The 24,305-nt window shown below is 41.1% G+C and overlaps 1 protein-coding gene across 1 annotated transcript in view; it reads left to right on the top strand.

Annotated features, from left to right (window-relative positions):
- mypn (myopalladin) overlaps positions 1-24,095 on the top strand; it is a gene marked incomplete at both ends in the record, with an annotated part of 95,931 nt that extends 71,836 nt beyond the window's left edge. The window contains 8 exons of the mRNA XM_084321859.1: positions 528-749; positions 1,443-1,592; positions 2,402-2,481; positions 4,373-4,502; positions 13,843-14,050; positions 19,052-19,217; positions 23,102-23,235; positions 23,917-24,095. Coding sequence (XP_084177985.1) covers positions 528-749; positions 1,443-1,592; positions 2,402-2,481; positions 4,373-4,502; positions 13,843-14,050; positions 19,052-19,217; positions 23,102-23,235; positions 23,917-24,095 — 1,269 coding nt within the window. The remainder of the gene's footprint in view (positions 1-527; positions 750-1,442; positions 1,593-2,401; positions 2,482-4,372; positions 4,503-13,842; positions 14,051-19,051; positions 19,218-23,101; positions 23,236-23,916) is intronic.
- Positions 24,096-24,305: the final 210 nt, after the last annotated feature.

The raw sequence follows: 24,305 nt of genomic DNA on the forward strand, positions 1-24,305 counted from the left end.
GAAACTCGATTATTCACCCAGACCCATTTATTCCTTGTTTATTCTATTCATAAAGACCTTCGCTTGCAAAAAAGGATCATGGTAGTTTGACGGTAATTTCAGTTTTACCATTTGTAACCGGCTATTGTGTAAATCATGTACCATGGTGCCACTTGACTGCTCCTGAGCTCCCATAGACGTATGTGGCTGTAAACAATGTTCTACCGTTGTCAAATATTGCTTTAAAGCCACAATCTGTACCTTTTGATTTCAAGGTACAAGTTATAGATTGTTGCTTTAAAAGAATACCAGTGTTTTTGGTTGTGCTGCAAGGCATATCGTTGATTGAATAGCCTACCATTTAATTTCTTATCTCAGTATGTTATGTTTGCATTTTGTTATAGCTACATACTCGTTTTATTTCAATATCTGATCTGGATTTTATTTTAATAATCCTAAAGTGATGTAAGCACAAAGAGAGACGGTCGGCCTGGTGATGTGGGGGTGACCCTGGCGATTATTGTTATACAGTGGTCTTCCTTTTTCAGGAGTATAGATTGTCCAACTTTGAGCAGAGGCTTATGAGTGAAATAGAGTTCCGCTTGGAGCGCACGCCTGTGGAGGAGTCGGACGACGAGGTCCATCACGACGCGATCCCCACGGGGAAGTGCATCGCCCCCATCTTCGACAAGAAGCTCAAGAACTTCAGAGCCATGGAGGGCGTGCCTGTCACCTTTACCTGTAAAGTAGTGGGAATCCCCATCCCCAAGGTGAGAAGGGAACTAGGGGTTATAAAGTAGTGGGGATCATCATACCCAATGTGAGAAGGGAACTAGGGGTCGAGGGTCATTCTGTAAAGTAGTCATCCCCGTCCCTAAGGTGAGAAGGGAACTAGGGGTCGAGGGTCATTCTGTAAAGTAGTGATCCCCGTCTCTAAGGTGAGAAGGGAACTAGGGGTCGAGGGTCATTCTGTAAAGTAGTGATCCCTGTCCCCAAGGTCAGAAGGGAACTAGGGGTCGAGGGTCATTCTGTAAAGTAGTGATCCCCGTCCCTAAGGTGAGAAGGCAACTAGGAGTTGAGGGTCATTCTGTAAAGTAGTGATCCCCGTCCCTAAGGTGAGAAGGGAACTAAAATCCACTTCCTGAATTAATTTAATTGAAAAGTCAATCAAACCCAACTCTGTGGGCAAGGTCAAAATTGAATCCTTGGTATTAAAATGTAGAAATTAAATCCTTAGTATTAAAATGTAGAAATTGAATCCTTGGTATTAAAATGTAGAAATTTAACCCTTGTTATTCAAATGTAGAAATTTAATCCTTGGTATTAAAATGTAGAAATCGAATCATTGGTATTCAAATGTAGAAATCGAATCCTTGGTATTCAAATGTAGAAATCTAATCCTTGGTATTCAAATGTAGAAATCTAATCCTTGGTATTCGACTGATTGCTTGCGTCTCTTTTAGGTTTACTGGTTCAAGGATGGTAAACAGATCTTGAGGAAGAACGACCACTACAAGAAGATCAGAGAAGGGGATGGGACCTGTGCCTTACACATAGCCATCACCGACAACGACGACGACGGAAACTACACCGTCATGGTGTCTAATCCACAGGTAATCATGAATGAATGAATGAATGATTAATTGAAAACTTTATTAACAGATTGCAGAATGGGTACAATACAGTACGGCTCAATACACACAATTGCATGAAGACCAGAGAAAGACGTTTGTCTTGTTTACATCAGGGTCCCCCATTTTCAATTCATAGTGACTCATCATGATGCCAAAGATACTGTACTGTTTGTTGAAGAACTGGCAAAACACTGAATCATTACATGTTTTCTACATATTGATCCGTGTCTACCGTTGGTTAAAAGGCTTCTGTATCATCACCGCATCTCCCTTATTCTACTTAAGCTCTCTTGTCGGACCATCCTGACTTTGTCATAATGCGTGGGCTTTTAAACATCCACGTACATCAGGCCTACATAAACACCCAGACTATATCATTATTATTTTAAACCAGAACATTCATGTAACTATTATTATGAAAGTACATTTCATAACTGTTTATAGTTAGATTTTCCACCACATGTGCATTAACCCTTTCACTACCACACTACAAAATGGTTAACCCTTTCACTGGGACAATACAGAAGGTTAACCCTTTCACTGCCACACAACAAAGGGTTAACCCTTTCACTACCACACTACAGAAGGTTAACCCTTACACTACCACACTACAGACGGTTAACCGTCTGTAGTGTGGTAGTGAAAGGTTAACCTTCTGTAGTTTTGGTAGTGAAAGGTTAAGCCCGGCGGCTCTTTTGCGACCAAACTTGGCCTCGTTGCTCTCGGCGCTCTTGTCGATATCCGTTTCCCAGTTCGCCAAATCTGATTGGCTGTTTGATTTCCACCAGGGACGAATCAGCTGCTCCGGTCACCTGATCGTCCAAACGGGTCCTGTCCGAAACCGGATGACACCTATTCACTCTCAGAGGTGAGCGGGGGACGGTGTGCAGCGTGCGCCGCAGGCGTGAGATTCTCTCTCTCCAGCAGGGGGAGCCAGCTGGTTCACAGCTGGTTCACAGCTCCAGAGCGCAGGGCAATTAGGCTACAGTGTGAATCCAGATTCGCAGTTCCCTACATCTTTGTTTGTTTGTTATTTGCACTTACAAACATACATTCTGGAATAAAAAGAAGTAAAAGAAGAACAGTTCAAATGTGCAGGAAAGGTCAAAAAGCCCAAGGACTTATAAGCGACCCCCCCCCCCCCCCCTCTTAAACCTACCATAGAATAACTACACAGAACCCCCCCCCCACACACACACACACATTATGCGCAAACACACATGCACATATCCCTCTCTCATACACACAGATACATACAATACAGCATTATACAACAATTATAATGTTGAACATTTTGAAAAAAAAGACTACTCACAAATACACAAGGATACTAAGACTACAGGATCTGTAGTTCTTTTTTAAGCTTGCTTTTAAATGTATTTAAAGTGGAACATGTTTTTATATCATTCAGAGTATGGGAAAGCTAAGAATAGAATAGTAATATACAATGTACAGGTGATTAAACTGGGTATAAAATATATAAATTAGTACTACTGAGTGTAGTGCTAATCCGATGTATGTACAGAGTTGTAGTATTAATATGTACAGTGATACGGGTATAAAGACACTATGGTATAGTAAGTCATACTGGCTGTAACTAGTAAGGGATATGTACAGATATATATATAGTATCTACAGATATGTAAAAAGGATGATATGCAGATCTGTACAGACAAATGTGGATAGATATATATACGGTAAGAATAAATATATATATATATACGGTATATACGGCATTATTGTACAAGACACTATGGTAGTAAGTCATACTGGTGGCAAGCAGCCAGTAGGATAGGGGATATGTACAGATAGATATAAGATATAATATACAGATGATATGCAAGTATGTACAGACAGATGTGGATAGATAGTGTATATATTTATATATATATATATTAGTGCTGTCAATCGATTAAAATATTTAACTCGATTAATCGCATGATTGTCCGTAGTTAACTCGCGATTAATAGCAAATTAATCGTTTTTTTCTCTTTTTTCTACCTTAAACGGATCTTTTTCAAGTTCCAAGTTTTAATACTCTTATCAACATGCGAGTCAACAAATGCTTGCTTTATGCAGCCATTTAACACAAAAGGATGACCCTCATGCATTGCAAATTTGCATCAAATTCAAAACAGAGTGATGCACAAAATAACTTAAAAGAAAATAATAATTTAAAACAATGAATAAAGTGTGCATGAAATAATAGGGGAAAGAAAACCTTAGGAACTTGTTACATTCACCCACACAAGGGCTGATTAATCACACACCCCCCTTCTCTCACACACACACACTCTCCCAGCTCTCTTTCTCTCTTGCCCCTTCCTCATCTCTCTCACCCCCCTCTCTCTCTATATCACACACACACACACACACACACACACACACACACACACACACACACACACACACACTTCAGAAACAAACATAGTATCAATGAGAGCATCAATAATACACCTGAGTGAAGTCTAGTAAAAAAAAATAATAAAAAAATCTTAAGAGTTAATCGTGAGTTAAAAAAATAGTGGCGTTAATAGAATCGGGCGATAACGCGTTAATACCGCGTTAACTTTGACATCCTTAATATATATATATATATATGGTAACAATAAATATATATATACGGTATATACAGCACGATATGTGGATCAGACGGGCCCACAAGAAATGTCGCAAACTGACACAATAACGTTCAAATCTCCTCATGTTGCATGATGCACATAGTAGCTCACGCTGATTTACTCCATTCACGTTTGCAGGGTGCGAGCCCGCATTCAAGAGGTGGAAGAGGGGGAACAGACCCAGGAGTGCTTTTTCCGACCTCACTTCCTCCAGGCTCCAGGGGACATGGTGGCCCATGAGGGAAGACTCTGTAGACTAGACTGTAAGGTAGGTACTGGTATTAAAGTCCTCTAGACTAGACTGTAAGGTCGGTACTGGTATTCAAGTCCTAGTCTAGACTAGACTGTAAGGTCGGTACTGGTATTCAAGTCCTCTAGACTAGACTGTAAGGTCGGTACTGGTATTCAAGTCCTTTAGACTAGACTGTAAGGTCAGTACTGGTATTAAAGTCCTCTAGACTAGACTGTAAGGTCGGTACTGGTATTCAAGTCCTCTAGACTAGACTGTAAGGTCGGTGATGGTATTCAAGTCCTCATCTAGACTAGACTGTAAGGTCGGTGATGGTATTCAAGTCCTCGTCTAGACTAGACTGTAAGGTCGGTGATGGTATTCAAGTCCTCTAGACTAGAATGTAAGGTCAGTACTGGTATTAAAGTCCTCTAGACTAGACTGTAAGGTCGGTTGTTACCTGTTACCTATCCACTTTGTGCCTAGTGGGCGTGGCACATAAGGCCTTCACAGAGCGTTTCCACTTCTCCCGGTCAGCTGCCATTGTTCTTGCTTCAGGCCATGAGCTCCACCCTGCCTCTTTTCTTTCTTTCTCTACTGTGCGTCTCCAGGTAGTCTTTGGTCTTCCTTTTCTTCTTTTCCCTTCTGGTGCCCAAGTCATTGATATGTTGCAGTCATTGGTGTGGTCTTGCCTCAGTATGTGTCCTATCATCTTCCATCTTCGCCACTTCACTTCCTTGCTCAACGGCTTCATGTCGGCTCTTTCTAGTAGCTCTACGGTGCTGATGCGGTCTTGCCACTGGATTCTGAGGATTCTTCTGAGGCATCTGTTATGGAACACGTCGACTGATTTGTTGTCTCCGTTGTTCATCTTCCATGTTTCACATCCATACAGTAGGACTGGCACAACCAGTGTTTTGTACAATCTCAGCTTTGTTCTTCTTGAGATGCTGTTGGAGTACCAGATATGTTTGAGTTTGATGAATGCACCTCTTGCTTTGGAGAGTCTGTTCTTTAGGTCTTTCATACCTCCTCCCTCTTTACAGATGGTGGCTCCCAAGTATGTGAATTGGTCTACATCCTCAATCTCTTGGTCTTGATGTTGATTTTGTCATGGTTTCTTGCATTAATTCTCATGTTTTGTCTTTCCGGTGTTAATCTTGAGTCCCACTCGTCTGGCTTCTCTCTCCATTCTTGTCGTTTTTTCCTGGATTTGGTGTTTGGTAGAGGAGAGTAATGCTACATCATCTGCAAAATCCAGATTGTCGAGTTTTGATGTCAACTTCCATCTGATTCCATTCTCGCCTTGTCCAACTGTTCTTCTCATTATCCAATCCATGATCATTAAGAATAAAAAACCTGACATGTTGCATCCTTGTTTGACACCGCTGTTTATGTTAAACCACGCACATATTTCTCCTTGGTCTTCTACTGCACACTGGAAGTCTTCATAGAATATTTTCACTATCTGAACAATCTTCTCTGGGATTCCATTAGGGCTGCAACTAATGATTATTTTGGTAGTCGACTAATCTGTCGATTATTTTTTCGATTAGTCGACTAATCTAACGATTATTTCTGTCACACCCTCCATCTCTGCTTCCTGTGGGCACAGCTCATTTTCCGGGCTCTTAGCAGACTTCTTAGCTTAACATAACAGACCGACAGTAAGTTTGGGGAAACTAATGGGATAACTGGGGTTGCAACAAAAGTGCAACTAGGGCTAAAAACACAATGAAATAAAATAATAATAATAAATAATATATCCTTCTTAGCAGACTTCTTAGCTTAACATCCCAGGTAACTAATGGGTGACCCGCTACTGTTCCTAATTTATGCAAATGACATGTCGTCAGCTTGTGACTGCAACTTGTTCCTGTTTGCGGACGACTCAGCCCTGCTGGTCTCTGACAAGAACAAGTTACAGGTTGAAAAAACCCTCAGCTCGGAACTAGGCAGAATCTGCATATGGCTCGCTGATAACAAACTATCATTACACATGGGCAAAACAGAGTCCATTCTCTTCGGTTCAAATAACAAACTCAGCAAGACCGACGGCTTCTCAGTTACAGTGGGTGACAATATTGTCACAAGGAAAGATGAAATTACCTACCTGGGTTCCATCCTAGAGGCTAATCTCTCCTGTGACAAAATGGCATCCAATGTAATAAAAAAAGTCAACCAACGAACTCGATTCTTGTACCGGATCTCCTCTCTGGTAAACAAGAACACCCTGAAGACTCTGGCAGGAGCACTCATTCAGGGGTACTACGACTATGCTTGCACCTCATGGTACCAAAGCACCTCAAAGGCGCTAAAAACAAAATTACAAACATCTCAAAACAAACTGGTCAGACTACTGCTTGACCTTACTCCTAGAACCCACCTCACCCCTGCCCACTTTGACAACCTAGGATGGCTTAGAGTAGACGACAGAGTACAACAACTTGCAATGGGCCTGGTCTACAAGATACACTACACGACCAAGGTACCCATGTACATGTCAAAATACTTCCCAAAGGTCAGTGAATACCACGATCACAACACCAGAGGGAGCTCCACAAATCATGTTAAACCCAGATTCGGCTCAAATAAGGGACTAAACACGTTTCGCAATTATGCCACATCAATGTGGAACGCCCTACCCAAAGCTGTAAAGGAATGTGGATCACTACCCACTTTCAAAACCTCTCTCAAGGGACACCTACGGGAGACTGCAATTCAACACTGGCCCCTGTAAATATCCTAACCCAACCCCCTCCAATGTACAGTCATTTACCTAGTATGGTTTTGTCAATAGTTCAATGTACAATTGTGTTTGTTTGTACAGTGTCTCCTCCCCCCCCCCCTCAATGTACAGTGTTACTTGTTTATACAGTGTGCCCCCCGCCCCCCCCCCCCCCCCCCCCAACCACCTCCAATGTAAATTACCCAGTATGGTTGTCAATATCCCAATGTACCCAACCCCCCCCACCCAACCTCCTCCAATGTACAGTTTCTACGTCAAATGTATATACTCCCTTTTCTTGACTCCTTCTGTATCACAAAAAGTACTGTATTTGCAAATCTGGTATGTCATAAATGTATAGATGTAGCAGTACTGACTATCTGTATGTCATGTATGTCATATATGTCTATATGAATTGAAAATGGGGGACCCTGATGGAAACAAGACACACGTCTTTCTCAGGTCTGCATCCCCTTAACAATTGTATGTATTGAGCCGTACTGTATTGTACCCATTCTGCAATCTGTTAAATAAAGTTTTCATTCATTCATTCATTCACCCTGCTAGGAGTACAAGACTCCTGCCGACATAGCTCTAGGGGTCATTGAGACGCACAAACTGCCCCACCGCGTTAAGGTCGTGATCCGTTGGTCGGTACTGGTATTCAAGTCCTCTAGACTAGACTGTAAGGTCGGTACTGGTATTCAAGTCCTCTAGACTAGACTATAAGGTCGGTACTGATATTCAAGTCCTCTTAACACACAAAAACATCTGGATGGGAACTGACCCCTGACAGTGTGAGTGTCTGCTTTACCCTTTGCACTGCGATTCCTACTACAGTTGTAATGTTAGCAAGTGCAAACCTAGCCATCATCAACCAGCTAAGCTAGCTAGCTAATATAGCATTATTGAACTTAAGTTAAGCCATTTATTTTGAGAATGTCCACTACAATTTAATTCAAACCTTTATTTATTCTCGAAAGGACAACTTAGACATTTCAATGGATACATGTTTTACAGTATAATAATAATAAATATGAATAACTATCTACATAGCACTTTTCATACATGGACAAAAATGTATTTCTCTTCTGTTCAACTCTTCCCCTTTATGTATACAGGCCATACAGTATGAAGAGCAAATGTGCAATAGAATACAAAATGAAAACAACAAAAAAGACACTTTAACACAACATGGACATAACAAATCAATACAAAATGAAAACACTGCCCAGCAAAAAAAAAAAAAAAAACAAGGTAATACATAAAAACGAGAATGAATGAATCCTAGACAACGCAAAAGTTTTGGTCATCAGAAATATGGAAGAGTTTGACAAATTCCAATGACACCATACAACCGTGAAAATGGTAGGATCAACGTCCTTATTTTCTCTGAAATGACTAAAATGTTTCTTGCGTGCTGCAGACTTAACTTTCTCAACGTCCTTCTATCCTCTGGAATGCCAAAACTGTTTCTTGCGTACTGCAGACTTGTTTTTCTCAACATCCTTCTTTTCTCTGAAATAACCAAAATGACTCTTGCGTGGAATCTTGACTTTTTTATGGAAAAGAGGAACATCATACTATCACTTGGGCACCGCGAAAGGGCGACTAGATGCGGGAGGGAGAGCATGAGTGCGCGGCAGGGAAGAATATTCTTGTGTTACATTTATAGAACGCCTGGTTCTTATACTGTTACATTTCTAAATACCATAGGTCATTTTTACTCAACGATATGTGAAAAAATTTCCCTTTTTTATGGGCTTCTTTGGCTTGAGTGATGATGGAGATAATGTCCATCGCTGCTGTCTTGATGGTGGAAATATCACCTGCAAGCAATATGACCCTGAGCATCTCGATTGTTTCAATAACGAAAACACCCTTTCACTAGTGCACCTCAATATTAGAAGCCTCTGTAAACACCATACTGACCTTGTATCATTACTTTCTATTTCTGGCTGTAAATTTGATATAATTGGTTGCAGTGAAACTTGGCTAAATGACAGGTCGTTCACCGATATCCTCAATCTTGATGGCTATACTTTCTTCCATAAAAACAGAATTGGGAAAATAGGTGGAGGAGTGTGTCTTTACGTGAATACCAGTATACAAGCAAATGTTTGTGACATGGTTGACTTTGATGACGGCTCTGATTCTCTCTTCATTGATATAAATGGAAAAAATGGGAAAAACTTCACTGTTGGAGTAATATATCGCCCCCCAGACACAAACTTGGATGTCTTTAGGAACAAGTTAGAGGAAACCCTTCATTCATTAAACATAAAAAACAACAACTGTATTCTAATGGGAGATTTTAACATAGACATCTCCAAGGATGATTCTATAAAAAATTATTTCATTAATACACTGCACTCTTCCTCCTTCTTCACAACTATAAACATATTCACTAGAATAACACACTCATCCAAGTCTATCATTGATAACATCATCACCAACATCCAAAACACCAAGCTGGAGTCGGGAGTGATCCTAACTGATATAACTGATCACTTCCCTGTCATGTTGTCTCTAAATCTTGCCAGTGAACTTGCACCCCCTCCTTGTAAGACAACAATTAAAGTAATAAATGACAGAACCCTGCAGCAACTATATGGAAGCCTGGAGACCAAAGGGTGGAAAAATGTATATGATGCCTCTGATCCTGATACTGCATATGACAGTCTGATATTGGAAATAACAGACTCCATCCATAACACCATTCCTGAGAAGACTGTCATGAGCACTAAAAATGACCAGAACCCCTGGCTTACAAAGGGCATCTTAACATCAATTAAACACAAAAATAAACTCTACAAACATTATCTTAAGAAGCCTAGTATAAATAATAGAAACAAATACAATCTATATAGAAATAAACTCACTCATCTAATAAGGAAAAGCAAATGTGATCATTATACTGATCAGGTAATAGCATCACAGGGTGATTCAAAAAGGACATGGTCAGTTCTAAATAAAGTACTAAACAGGGACAAAAAAGCATCAGTGCTCCCTGACCCTGCAAACATGTCACAGCAGGATCTCTCTGATAAATTCAATACCTACTTTGCATCCATTGGTGAAGACCTGGCGAATAAAATTAGCCATCCCGGGGGTGTGTCTTTTAAACAGTATTTATCAGGTAACTATATTAACTCTTTTTTCATGAAACCAACTGACCATGATGAACTATTCAACATTATCATGAAGATGAAGGACACTCGCACAGCCGGTGCTGATGGAATATGCAGCAAAATCCTAATAGCCATAGCCAATATTATAGTCGGACCACTCGCTCACTGTATTAATTTGTCCTTACTACATGGTGTGGTGCCAAAAAACATCAAAATTGGGAGAATAATACCCATATATAAATCAGGTGACAAAAATAGTATTAATAATTACCGTCCAATATCCGTATTACCAGCCGTTCATGTCCAGGCAAGTCCCCGGCGGTGACTTTGAACCAGACCTTGGAGGTATGGCTATGGCGCCTGTGGACCGCTGTCCAATAGGAGAATGAAATATTATGGTCTGTACTAGGCTAAAGGGATATTCCGTGTATATGTACAAGGAATATACAAGGGATATCAAACGATATACAAATATTATGCAATATATATCAATCAATAAATATATATATTCGGTTTAATCTGATCCTTCGTAACAGAGAGAGTTGTGTACAATAGATTAAGCGAATACACCACCAAGCTAGATATACTCACCAATTCACAATACGGCTTCAGGAAAAAAAGAACTACAAACATGGCAATATTAGACCTAATAGAAAAAATACATGATGCCATTGATCAGGGTGATTGTGGGGTGGGCGTTTTCCTGGATCTATCAAAGGCTTTTGACACCATTGACTTCACCATTCTACTTGGGAAACTACACCATTATGGCATAAGGGGTCTGGCTCTCAACTGGTTCAGTAGCTATTTACATGGTAGGCAACAGTACGTCGATATAAAAAATCACAAATCAATAAAAATGGACATCAAATATGGGGTCCCCCAGGGGTCAATTCTAGGGCCTTTACTATTTATTCTCTATATAAATGACTTTGTCAACTCATCTGTACTTCTGCACAAAGTTATATTCGCTGATGACACTAATTTGTTTCTGTCACATAAAAATCCACTCAAGCTACAAGATCTACTCAATACAGAACTACAAAAGGTGGACACCTGGTTCAAATGCAACAAGTTATCACTAAATCTCAGCAAAACAAACTTTATTGTCTTCCACTCAAATCGGATGCACACACATCACATGTGCATAAAAATAAATGGAAAGGAGCTGTCAAGAGTGGCGTCCACAAAATTCCTGGGGGTCATCATCGATGAGTCACTCAACTTCAAATGCCACATAAAATACCTACAAACAAAACTGTCCAAATATGTTGGCTTATTCTGCAAAATACGTCATTTTCTTCCCTTGCCTGCCCTTCTCACTTTATACAAAACCCTGTTTGAACCCCTCATTAATTACTGTAACGTCATATGGTGCAACACATACCCCAGCCATCTCAAAAAACTAGAAAGCCTACAAAAGAGGGTACTACGAGTGCTGTCATGGTCCGGGTATCGAGCGCCCTCAAAGCCTCTTTTCCATCGCTTTGGTCTCCTGAGGCTCGCTGAATTTAACATTCATCAAAACGCATCAATTATGTATCAAGTTGTCAACAACATGAATCACAGACTGTCTGAGCTTGTCCCAGTCTGCCAACCACTGCACATCCACAACACAAGAAACAAGCATCTTATATCTGGCAAGAGGAGAAGGCTAAATTGTGCTAGCCTAAGCATAGCATGCAGGGGTCCACAGATCTGGAACAAGCTTGATGAAAATCTAAAAATGACTAATACCTTTAAAACCTTTAAAAAATCACTGAAAGAGGAACTGATAAAATCATATCTCTAATTAAAATTATAACTTAGGAATAAAATTGTCTGTATTATGTATCTCTGTTATATGTCAGTTAGTAGGTAGGTGTGTAAACCTACCCACGTTGTATTTTTTTGTTTTTGTTTGTTTGTTTTTGTTTGTTTGTTTTTGTTTATTTGTTATTGTTTTGTTTGTTCATATTCTGTTTGTATCTGTGTTCAGGCTCCCTCCAAAAGCTTTAAATAGCTTCTTGGGAGACCTGGCACATGCACACAATTTGTGACATGTTATCACATGAGGATACTCGCATGTAAAATGTATCGTGTGTGTGTGAATAAAAATTCATTCATTCATTCATTCATAGTTTCCAGTGCAGTGCATAGCCATCTTTTTTATTTAAAATGTATATAGTCATCTTTATTTTAGTAATCTTATTTCATTCTATGCTAAATGTATTGTATTTATTATCTTATTTTATTATTAAGAATCTTATAAGATAGAAGCTGCTATGGTCGAGGGACCACAATAAATAGAATTTCACTGTTCTTGCTGTAAAGTACTGAAATAAGTGACAATAAAGGAATCTGAATCTTAAAAAAAAAAGTGGTGATCATCTCTGGATTGATTGAAAACTTTATTAACAGATTGCAGAATGGGTACAATAAAGTACAGCTCAATACGAACAGCTGCTAAGAGGATGAAGACCAGAAAAATACTTTCGTCTTGTTTACATAAGGGTCCTCCATTTTAAATTCATCAAGACATTTATGACATACAACTAAGACATACAAATATACGGTACTGTGTAAGAAAAAGAGATCATAACAAAATATATACATCCGAAGGGGAAGAAACTGTACATTGGAGGGGGTTGGGTGGGTGGGTGATTTTGACATTTACCGGGGCCAGTTTCTAATTGCAGCCACCCGTAGGTGCTCTTTGAGAGCGGTTTTGAAGGAGGGTAGGGATTCACATTCCTTTACGGCTGTGGGTAGGGTGTTCCACATTATTGTGGCATAATTGCGAAACGTGTTTAGTCCCTTGTTTGAGCAGAATCTTGGTTGAATGTGATTTGTGGAACTCCCTCTGGTGTTGTGGTCGTGGACTTCACTGACCTTTAGGAAGTATTTCGACATGTACATGGGTATCTTAGTGGTGTAGTGTATCTTGTAGACCAGGCCCATTGCAAATTGCTGTACTCTGTCGTCTACTCTAAGCCATCCTAGATTGTCAAAATGGGCAGGAGTAAGGCCAAGCAGTAGTCTGACCAGTTTGTTTTGTGATGTTTGTAGCCTTGTTTTTAGGGCCTTTGAGGTGCTTTGTTACCATGAGGTGCAAGCATAGTCGTAGAAACCTTGAATGAGTGCTCCTGATCCTGTACAAAAATCTTGTTCGTTGGTTGCATTTTTTGATTACATTGGTTGCCATTTTGTCACAGGAAAGATTTACCTCTAGGATGGAACCCAGGTAGGTAATTTCATCTTTCCATGTGACAATATTGTCACCCACTGTAACTGAGAAGCCATTGGCCTTGCTGAGTTTGCTATTTGATCCAAAGAGAATGGATTCCGTTTTACCCAGGTATAGTGAAAGTTTGTTATCAGCGAGCCAGGTGCAGATTCTGCCAAGTTCAGAGCTGAGGGCTTTTTCAACCTGCAACTTGTCCCTGTCAGAGACCAGCAGGGCCCGAGTCGTCCGCGAACAGGAACAAGTTGCAGTCAGGAGCCACAGCAGAAGCCGTGTTCACGCCTCTCTGTTCCCCAGGTGAGCGGCCTGCCCAACCCAGAGATCATGTGGCTGGTGAACGGGAGGCCCATCTATCCAGACCTGCTGCACAAGATGCTGGTGAGGGAGAACGGGATCCACTCCCTGGTCATTGACCCTCTGACGCAGAACGACGCCGGCACGTACACGTGCATCGCCAGCAACAAGGCGGGGCAGAGTTCCTTCTGTCTAGAATTAAAGGTTGTAGGTAAGGGCTGTCTCGCGTGTTAACCCTTTCACTGCCACACGACAAAGGGTTAACCCTTTCACTACCACACTGCAGAATGTTAACCCTTTCACTACCACACTACAGACGGTTAACCCTTTCACTACCACACTACAGACGGTTAATAGTCTGTAGTGTGGTAGTGAAAGGTTATCCTTCTGTAGTGTGGTAGTGAAAGGGTTAAGCTAACTTTACTGATTCATCGTTTTATCCAGAATGAGCTGAAAGTGCCAGAGTGTATACATTTCACAATGTAACCAATAATTGGTTGATAGGGATGTGGTGGATAGAGTTGCATAATACACAGATACTAGTAAAGTATCATGATACCCAGCCATTAAAAACTGTCCAAACTGGAGTAGTGCGTGTGTGTGTGTATGTGAGAGCGCAAGCTTTGCGTAGTGGGCGTGTGTTGAAAGCCGATGGGATGTCTCTTACTTGAGATATAACCCTTTGGCCGCCCGATATCCCCCAGCGAGGTGCTAAACTCGCTAAGTTCTCGGGTCAATTACTATTTCTGTCAAGCTTACTTCATAGTCACTAGTTTAGTTATATCCAGTTGATATGAAATGTAAGCATAGAAGAGTTGTTAACCTCTTCTTTGTTTGTAATAAACCGAATGTATGTCTGGGAGAACTCTTATTGCCTATAATAACAATAATATTATTATTATCATTACTAGGGGTGCACCGATATGAAAATTGGCCACCGATACCGATTGTTCAAGTAACACAATCGGCCGATACCGATATTTGTGTATTATTTGTATAGTATTGTAATTTTTTTTAATATTTTTCTTTTAATATTTTTTTTTGTAATATATATTTTTTTTTATGAAACTACTGTATATTTGTATGTTTGTATTTGTAGGCCTCTTTACTTACTTAAAAAAAGGAAACATCAAGAAATATGTTTATGGTATTAATTCCAGCATGTAGCACTATCGCTCTCCCAGTATCGTCTGGCGGCCTGCAGATGGATACTGTTCTCTCAACCAGAGCTCTCAGCCAATGCAATATAACCATTTTGATTGACAGTCGATTCGGCCAATTACGCCACACCGCTAGCACCCACCTCCTGCTGTCCTTACCACCAATCGGCAAGCGTTTATTCATTTTCTACTTTCGGGCATGCCGCCATTGTTCTGTTTGCGAGAGCACAACAAACTTAACGTAGCTACGTTAGCTGCCCGGCCCGCCGACCAGCGCTCCACAGCATGACCAAATGAGACATAATGATTTTACTGCAACAAATGTTATAATAAAACAAAGCCTTTCTATACATTTGTCTGGTTGAAAACTTTATTAACAGATTGCAGAATGGGTAGTTGGGTACGGAATGAGCAACGGAATGGAACTGAGCTATGAACGGACTAACGGAGTAATGCCTTGCTTACTGCTATCTTCGGGTAAATAATATGCTTGTTATTGAACGTGTAACACTAACTATATAACGTTAATGCCACAAAACGAATGTTTGTCATTTTAACAGCAGATACTTTCTTAAATGCCATCTTCCCGAGAGAGGGTGTTGACGGGGAGTTGTGTTATTAATAGCATTGAACAGCTAACCGAAAGCTAGCGTTAACTATTGTTAAAGGTTTAGCCATAACGTTACCTTGGCTAAAGTTGGGGCTATTCATAATCCAGCAATAATGGCTGCAGACCTGCAAGCAAAGTACAGCAAGTTGGCAAAGGAGTATTCCAACGCAAATTACATTTTCACCAGTAACGTTAGTCTTGCATCTCCCGGTAGCTAATGCTAGCTAACCTAGCTCATGTTAGCGTCGTCACTGAGCGACCACCTCGCGTACACAATTAATGACATGTTGCGGACAGCCATATCGGTGACGATGTTTAGCTTTTAGTGCCAAATGATAAGAGTCTGAAGCGGAGTCTCAAAAGAGAATGTTGAATATTTAGTAGTAACTTTGATGCAGTAGCTTGTGTGTGTGTGTGGGGGGGACTGGGGCGGGGCCGGCGTTGTGCAGGATGCGACTGAATTTATCGGCTACTAACATCGGTACATTCGAGCTTATCGGCCGACAGGCCGATTGCAGTCAACAAGGCACTTATCGGCCGATACCGATACCCGACCGATACATCGGTGCACCCCTAATCATTACCATCATTATTATCATCATTTTACGAAATGCCTGTAATGCTGCTTCTCTGAAAGCCTGATGATATTACGTCACCGTCATCACCGCCACTATCCTCATTTGTGAGGAAAGGCCTGTAATTGCTATAATATTATTATTATCATTATCATCATTATTATCATCATTTTACGAAAGGGCCTGTAATGCTACCCATTTGAAAGCCTGATGATATTACTTCACCGTTTAATAAGTTTTACTACTGCCAATAGTGTAATATTAGCGTACTAACACTTAATCATTATTTGCACGCCCCAGTACCCCTTATCAATCCGATAGGCCCATCCGTCCGTGGCACCGATCATCCAGTCCTGCAGTGACTAGATCATCTGTTTCCCACAAACTTGACAGAGTCCGTCGAACACAGAGATACCGGAACCCGCAAACAACAAACATTGCCATATGTATATATATATCCTTTATATAACTTTAGCTGAAAAGCATTAACCAGCAATTGATTCAATCTGTATTTCAGGACATAGTCACCTCAGAGGAAATCAGGGCGCGGCCAGCATCGTGGCCCATTGCGGTAGAAAGCAGTCCACGAACTCAATAAGTATTTAAACAACGTTATTTTAATTAGAAAAAAAGCAAGTTTACAAAAGAGACTGTATTGGAAATGTCCAATTCAGTTAAAAGAATTATAAAACAAAACAACATCTCTTCTCCAAAATAGCATAGCCTATACGCCTGGTGTCTGAAGTCAAAAAAGTTAAAATCTGACAAGCTAAAAAAATCCCGTCTGGGATCCAGCGAGTTGGCCCTTATAAAGGGCTCAAGATCTCTTTGCTATTGGTCTAAATACAGTGATGTCATTTCTTTTTTTTAAACTTAATTTTTTAGCGTTTATCGCTTTTCTGGTCAAGCATGACCGACAGTTGTAGGGTGAAACGGGAGAGAGAGCAGGGGGAGACATTCGGCAAATGACGGCGAGTCCGGGAATCGAACTCGGAGTCAACCAGATCCGTGACGCAGCACGGAGTCCCGCGACGCAGCGCGGTAACATGGTGTGCTACTGGAGCACCCCGTGATGTCATTTCTACCATCCAATCAACACACAATTCAGCAAGGATGAACTCTCCTCGGATTACTTCTTTTGGGAAAAACCCCATTACGTCACCATGTCTGCAATGGTTCAAGTTCTACAGAAAACAGATATAGCATATATATACATGTACAATTCAATACTCATATACTTAAACACTGATTGATCACACATCATATATGTATTTTTTAGTTTAAAGTATAATATGTATGTATATTTTTGTATTATAATGTATACTAGTTCTCTGCCTCCAGACTGCAAGAGTTAACTCTGCAGGCTCCTCTGTGAAGGTCAGTGCTGTGAGCTCAGTGCTCTGTGGTCAGTGTTCACCTCCCTGCACATTCCTGCTCCATAGCACAAGAGGCCTCTGTCTCTTGTATTCCGACTGTGCATACCAGCTCAGACCTAGATACTCGTGCAAAGCGTATATGCATATATATACATATACACATATATATATATGAATACATATCACATAGACACATACAGTAACATATGCCTAGATTTAAAACAGATATTTACAATAAACATATGCTTAAACCTTTATATCATACAAGTGACAGAGAGAACAGGATGTCATTATTAAAAGTGTCACTAGTTGGCTGTGACTCTCAACACCCCCTCTGTCATCCTGGTCGGTCATTTTCCACTGTCTTAATAGCGTCTGTACTTGGGGACGAGATGGCAATTGCGGGGTCACGATGGCTGTGACTCTCAACAGCGTGTCAACAGTGTCAGCTGATTTTAAGCAGCCAAACAGAGAGTAGCTATACTGTAGCTCAGCAGCAGTAACAGAATTATTTAGTTTTCTTTTTTTTTGTAAGTTTCACAATTTTCAAAACACTAGTCGTGACAACATTAGTAGTATAAACTCACCTAAACTCACTTTACCCACCTTTCTATGAATAGTTTATCCAACTATTTAAGATGATATAAGTCCTTGGGATCTTCGTGAAAGTCATAGTAAAGCAGATTGTTGCAGATTTTATGTGTCAAGCTTGGGAAGAGACGGCAGAATACTTTGTTTAAAACCGAGCTGTGATCTGTATTTATTATGTAATCCGTATTTAGATAATGAAATATAATGTAATAATGAAACACTGCGACGGTATTTTTGGTGTCTTATAAACCCATGAGGGTTGGGCACTTTTTTGGCATCGCTGTAATAATAATAATAATAATACACTTTATTTGTATAGCACCTTTCATACAGAAACTGCAGCTCAAAGTGCTTCACAACAGAAAAAAGACACATGAGCACATAAAGTGCAGACATATAAAATCACAGTTTTTCACATTAGGATCTAACATCCCAACAGGCCACCTTGTTTATGGTTTGATTACGTTTTAAATAGACAATAAAAAATAGTAAGATAGAATAGTGCACATAAAGTGCAGACATATAAAATCCCATTTTTTTTTACAGTGCAATAAAATAGTTCTGGATTACTGTTTAACAGTTCAAAGTCATCTTTACCTACTCTGTTTGGTATCCACAGTTTAAAACCTGACAGTCTTCCCTCCTGTTTTATACCCACTTTGACCCTTCGAACCTCCCACTCAGGGCAAACCTCCCTCTCAGGGTGCAGTTCCCTCTCTCAGGGTAGTTTGGTTATATTTCGTTTTACCGCTGTATCGCCGCGCCTGTGAGCCCTCCCCTGCAGATGTGTGGTGGACACGCCTGTTTATCCTTGACGCATAGCGGCAAAGATCTCACCCATGCTCTACCCGCCGTGTCACCTTGAAAGGAAGAATAACAAAATGTCACGTCCTGTTGCAGAGAAAGAGATGAAGCAAGCCCCCCAGTTCGTGGAGAAGCTCCAGAACACGGGCATCCCAGAGGGCACCCCTGTCCGTCTGGAGTGTCGGGTGGTGGGCCTGCCCCCTCCTGTCATCTTCTGGAAGAAGGACAATGACTCCATTCCTCACAACAAGGCCAGGGTCAGGTTAGTTCTTCCTCCTCCTCCTCCTCCTCCTCCTCCTCCTCCTCCTCCTCCTGTTTTTCTTCTTAAGATTAGACAAGATAAGATATTCCTTTATTGATCCCCTTGGGGCGTCATAGCAGCCTGGGAGCTTGGGGGAGGGGAGGTACGGGCACGGTAATAGTAGAAAGACATAAATATAGGCCAGGGGTGGCCAACCAGTCAGAGACTAAGAGCCACAAAAATTACTGTGGTACCACAAAGAGCCCCACCATATACCAGCGTTTCTCACCCTTTTTTTTCAGTCACGGCACCCTTCATGTGTCACAGGGTTAAAAGTACCCACGGTTGCAAAATAACAAAATCACTTTTAGCCATTAAAAAAAAAAAAAAAAAGTCTGTAAATGTTTATTTAAAAGATTTTAAGCAGGGGGCGGTCAGGTGGCGTAGCGGAGATTGCGTTCGTCACCAACGCTGGAGACGCTGGGTTCGAATCCAGCTCCCGGCGTTGTCACCAGCTTGGCTGGCCGTTCACACTAATACAATTGGCAGTATTAGGGGGTGGGGAAAGCTGGCGGTTGGGTCCTGAGCGTTGTGGACAGCGACCCCTACAGTTCGGTCGGGGCGCCTGCTCAGCGAGGGTAGGATCTGGAGAGAGAGGTAGTGCGACCTCCCACACGTTACACTCTCCCAGTGAGAATCTGCGCGGCCAGGCTGGCTGCCGGCTGGCTGCACATGCGTCGGAGGAAAGCATGTGACAGTCTCCGGCCTCTCGGACCAACAGTAGGGGAAAGTGCGCAACAACCAGGAAGGGGGTTGGGAATTGGCATAATGACTAACAGTGGGATGGGAGAAAAATCGGAAAAAGGAGGGGGGAAAAGATAAAAAAAAAAAAAAAAAAAAATTAATCACATGTATAGTCAATTGGTCCTGTTGTTCAGCCTCACAATGCTATTTGATAGTAAATGTGTTTATATGTCCCACCCTCTGGCCTCTGAAGTTGCTAATGTCTTTTTAATTTGGGCCTCACAGGGTTAACCTCTTAAGCCCGAGATATACAGTAAAAGTGTATATTTTCAGCATTACGTTTGTTTACCAATGATTTTAACTGTTATTAGTGAAATATAAGATTATAGAAATCTCAGGGCATTGAGTCGGAAACCAGCGCATATAGACAGGAGGAAGTGGAGCAGCCAAAAGTGAGTGTAGTCTTTTGAAGGAAGAGACTCAGGGCTTTCGAATTTCAAAAGACTACCCTACCCAGCTCACGCCAGCTCCTGTCAAACATCTGACTTCTGGATTTTCTTTTTTATTTCCCTTATTTTTTGGGATTATCTCCCACAAACCTAAACGTTATTGCCACGTTTCACGTCTCTACCTTTCTGTGAACGTCTAGCAAAAAACGGTGTTGCAATATGATGAAGAATGAGAAATTTACATTATAAAAAAGATGGCAGAATTCAGTACTGTATCTACAAAACCTTCTGTTTAATCATCTTCCCTTTTCATTAGATTTTTCAGGTCTGGTAAATTTGAGCATGGTGTTATTCACAGTCAAAGATAATTCTTTTTAAATAGAATTTATATTCTCCTTTGGTTCATTACAATTGACTCAAGCCTAGTAACAGACACACTATTTCTGACACTGGGAATACATTCCCTGATAGATGTCCCTAGATTCAGATACCAAGAACATGCAAATGGCCCATTTAAAAAAAATCTGTAAATGTTTATTCTACGTCCTTATGGAATGAGTGACATACAAAAAAGTATATATATATTATTTTTTTTGGATGGAAGAGCCACATGCGGCTTGCGAGCCGCGGGTTGGCCAACCCTGATATAGGCAATACAATATAGCTCCTCTGTACCGTTACAAAAATACAATCTCAAAGTGAAGGGTAGAATAATATAATTCAGGAATGGCAGCATAAGACTGTTACGCACCCCTGTGGAGGGGCACAACATAAGGCAACAGACATGATGGGTGAGGGTGCAGCAACACAAAACAGTTTGCAAAATAATATTTATTTACATAAAAGGCAACACAGAGATCAAGGAGGACTACCAGTGGCATAAAATCAAATACAAAAAGGAAAATGAAAACCCACCCCCCTTGACAGGCGCTAAGCACCCACTTAGCTCACTCTAAACTAGGGTTTTAACAGCAGCTAACCTACGTGATGCAAAATGTAGACCCCAGGGTATCTTCCTGTCCTCACTTGTCCCTGTGTGCAAAAACAAAAGTTAAATGCATAGGAATATTTACCCAGTAGGCTGGGTGACAAATGACGGATAACAAGTATACAAAGGTTAGGTTTGACAAGAATGTAACACAAAAGATAATGATTCCACTAGATAACATGTAACACAAAGATAATGATTACTAACAGCGCAACGTATCAGAGCTTTCACCAGCTCTACCCAAACATACCCCAAAAGCCACAGACAGAACTGAACACAAAAGGGATACATAAAGGGGTGTGGAGGTTGATTGCAGAGTGGTGATGGGGAGGACTGAAGTGCTGATTGGGACCAGGTGGTGATGATGACTGAAGTCAGGGGATGCATATGAGAAAAAGACAGGGGAAGACGAAAGACAGACCAAAAACAAGACAGGCCTACATACATAGCATAAATAACCATACATAAATCCCACACATAATCAGCATACAGCATGTAACAAATTGAATTGAATTGAAAACCTTTATTTATCCCCAAGAGGAGATTCAGATGTCCATCACAGCGTAACAGCAATTTAAAAACAGTTAATGGAAACAGTTAATACATAACATACACATATTTAGTATATGTTAAAAACAAGATAGACAAATACATAGGGCTAAAAAAGAGCTAAAATAGGGCTAAAATAGAGCTAAAAGTGGTGAATGGAAGAAAATAAAAAGAAACGAGTCCAATCGTGATATTAAATAATTAAATTAATTGGTTACAGTCCACAACCCAGCTCCTCCAGTCCACGGCAGTTAGCCCGTCCTGGCATATAGACATATGAAATAAGATAAGATAAGATATTCCTTTATTGATCCCCTTGGGGAAATTTAGGTGTCATAGCAGTATGGGGGAGGGGAGGTACAGGTATGGGCAGGGTAATAGTAGAAAGACATAAATATAGGCAATACAATTATATCTGAATATAAAAATATTAGGGCTGACCCCTATTAATCGATTAGTCGACTAATCGGTCGAAAGGAGCCGTAGTCGACTGGCCAACCTCTTAGTCGAATATAATTTTTTTTATCATTTTTTCCAAAAGAAAAGAGGCCTAGAAGCGTGGCTAATGCTAATGGCACGCATACCAGAGGCTAACTGCCTACGAAAACAGGCACAGAGGCACTGAAAGAGGATTTCACCTGTCTAATGAACACACTAGACTAGACAAATATCAAGATGTATCCATCAGTGGACCAATTGCATGCTTTTGCAGAGGACAAAAAGCCTTCAGTCGACTCCTTCAGACATTAAGCACCCCCCACATCCCAAATGGAATGATAAAAAACATTTAAATTTCTTTTTTAAATATTATACTTTTTTTTAAGTCGACCAATAGTCGACTAACGGCAAATTTTGGCCAATCCTAGTCGACCATCCAAATCCTTAGTCGGGGACAGCCCTAAAAAATATACAGTGTAAACTACTGTATATAATTAACTCAAATAGAAATATGAGAAAAGTAAACTGTGTAAACAAAGGTGCAGATGAGGGTCTGTATGCCCTATCGGTTATATTATACGTTACAATAAATATAGGCAATAAAGAATTTGAATCTGAATATATATACTATGAACCAAATATATTCCATTTGAACCAAATAAATATTGCATCACCATTGAAAACATCCCGGCTCCTGCTTGGATCTTGTAATGAAAGTGGCGTGTTGTTTGTTTCAGCATGCACCTGGACGCCACCGGCTACGTGTGTCTCCTGATCCAACCGTCCAAGAAAGAAGATGCTGGCTGGTACACGGTGTCGGCTAAAAATGAGGCTGGAATTGTGTCCTGCACTGCCAGACTAGACATCTATGGTATCAACCAATTCAACCAATCACATTTCTTTATAAAGCACATGATGTAAAAGCAGCAAACGTTGTCCGAAGTGCTTGTAAAAGTGTTAGCGTGCTAGCGGTAACCACGACAACAAACAATAGAAACGTAAGAAAGAACATAGTTTGGTAAAGCTCCAAAACCTCTCATCTCATCGTCATCTTCATCTCAATAGTTACTAGACAAGAGTTTGGCAATAAATCCCTCCAGCTAGGTCAGGCTTCCCTACGAACACGATTGGCAGAATTCGCGGGTGGGAAGCCAGTGGTGGTATGAGTTCTGGTCATTGCAACAGCGACTCCTACTGGTCGGTCGGGGCACCTGTCCAGCGGCGAGGGGATCTGGGGGAAATAGCGTGAACCTCAATGTGCGTTACATTCTCCCAGTGAAACTCCTAGCCGTCCGGTGAAAAGAAGCGGCTGGAGACTCCACATGTATCGGAGGAGGCATGTGGTATAGTCTACTCTACACCCTCCCCAGATCGACAGTAACGACCAGGAAGGGAATTAGCATAACAACTAAATTGGGGGATGAGAGCAAATGATAAAAGGCACACAAAAAAAAAGGATTCGTCTCACCACTCCAGCCACCTCCAACCTGCACTAGAACTTAACTGGAAACACTGGTCTAATGGTGACCCAGGTTGTTTATCTCATCTGCAGCCCAATGGCATCAGAGCATCCCCTCGCCCATGAAGAAGGCTCCACGCACAGGCAGCCGCTATGCGGCTCTGACAGGCCAGGGGCTGGATATCAAGTCTGCCTTCCCCACGGCAGAGAACAGCCCCATCCTGTTCTCCAGCTGCCCTCCCGAAGTCACGCTGGAGAGCGATGAGCTGTGATGTCACAGGTGACGCCAGCAGCACCGGTCTCCACTGAGGTTTACCCTTTTTTCTTAAAGGTAGAATCTGTAATGGCGCCAAACAGCGACCTCTAGGCAAACTTTTTTTTTCTTTCCGTTTTGGTCTCACACGTGGGTGGGTTGGAGTTGAATAACTTATTACACTGAATTTCTCCAGACCTCTCTTGGCGGAGCCTTACTGTAGGTGTGG

The sequence above is a fragment of the Notolepis coatsorum genome, assembly GCF_963971535.1.
Source record: "Notolepis coatsorum genome assembly, chromosome: 9".
Taxonomy (NCBI): Eukaryota; Metazoa; Chordata; class Actinopteri; order Aulopiformes; family Paralepididae; genus Notolepis; species Notolepis coatsorum.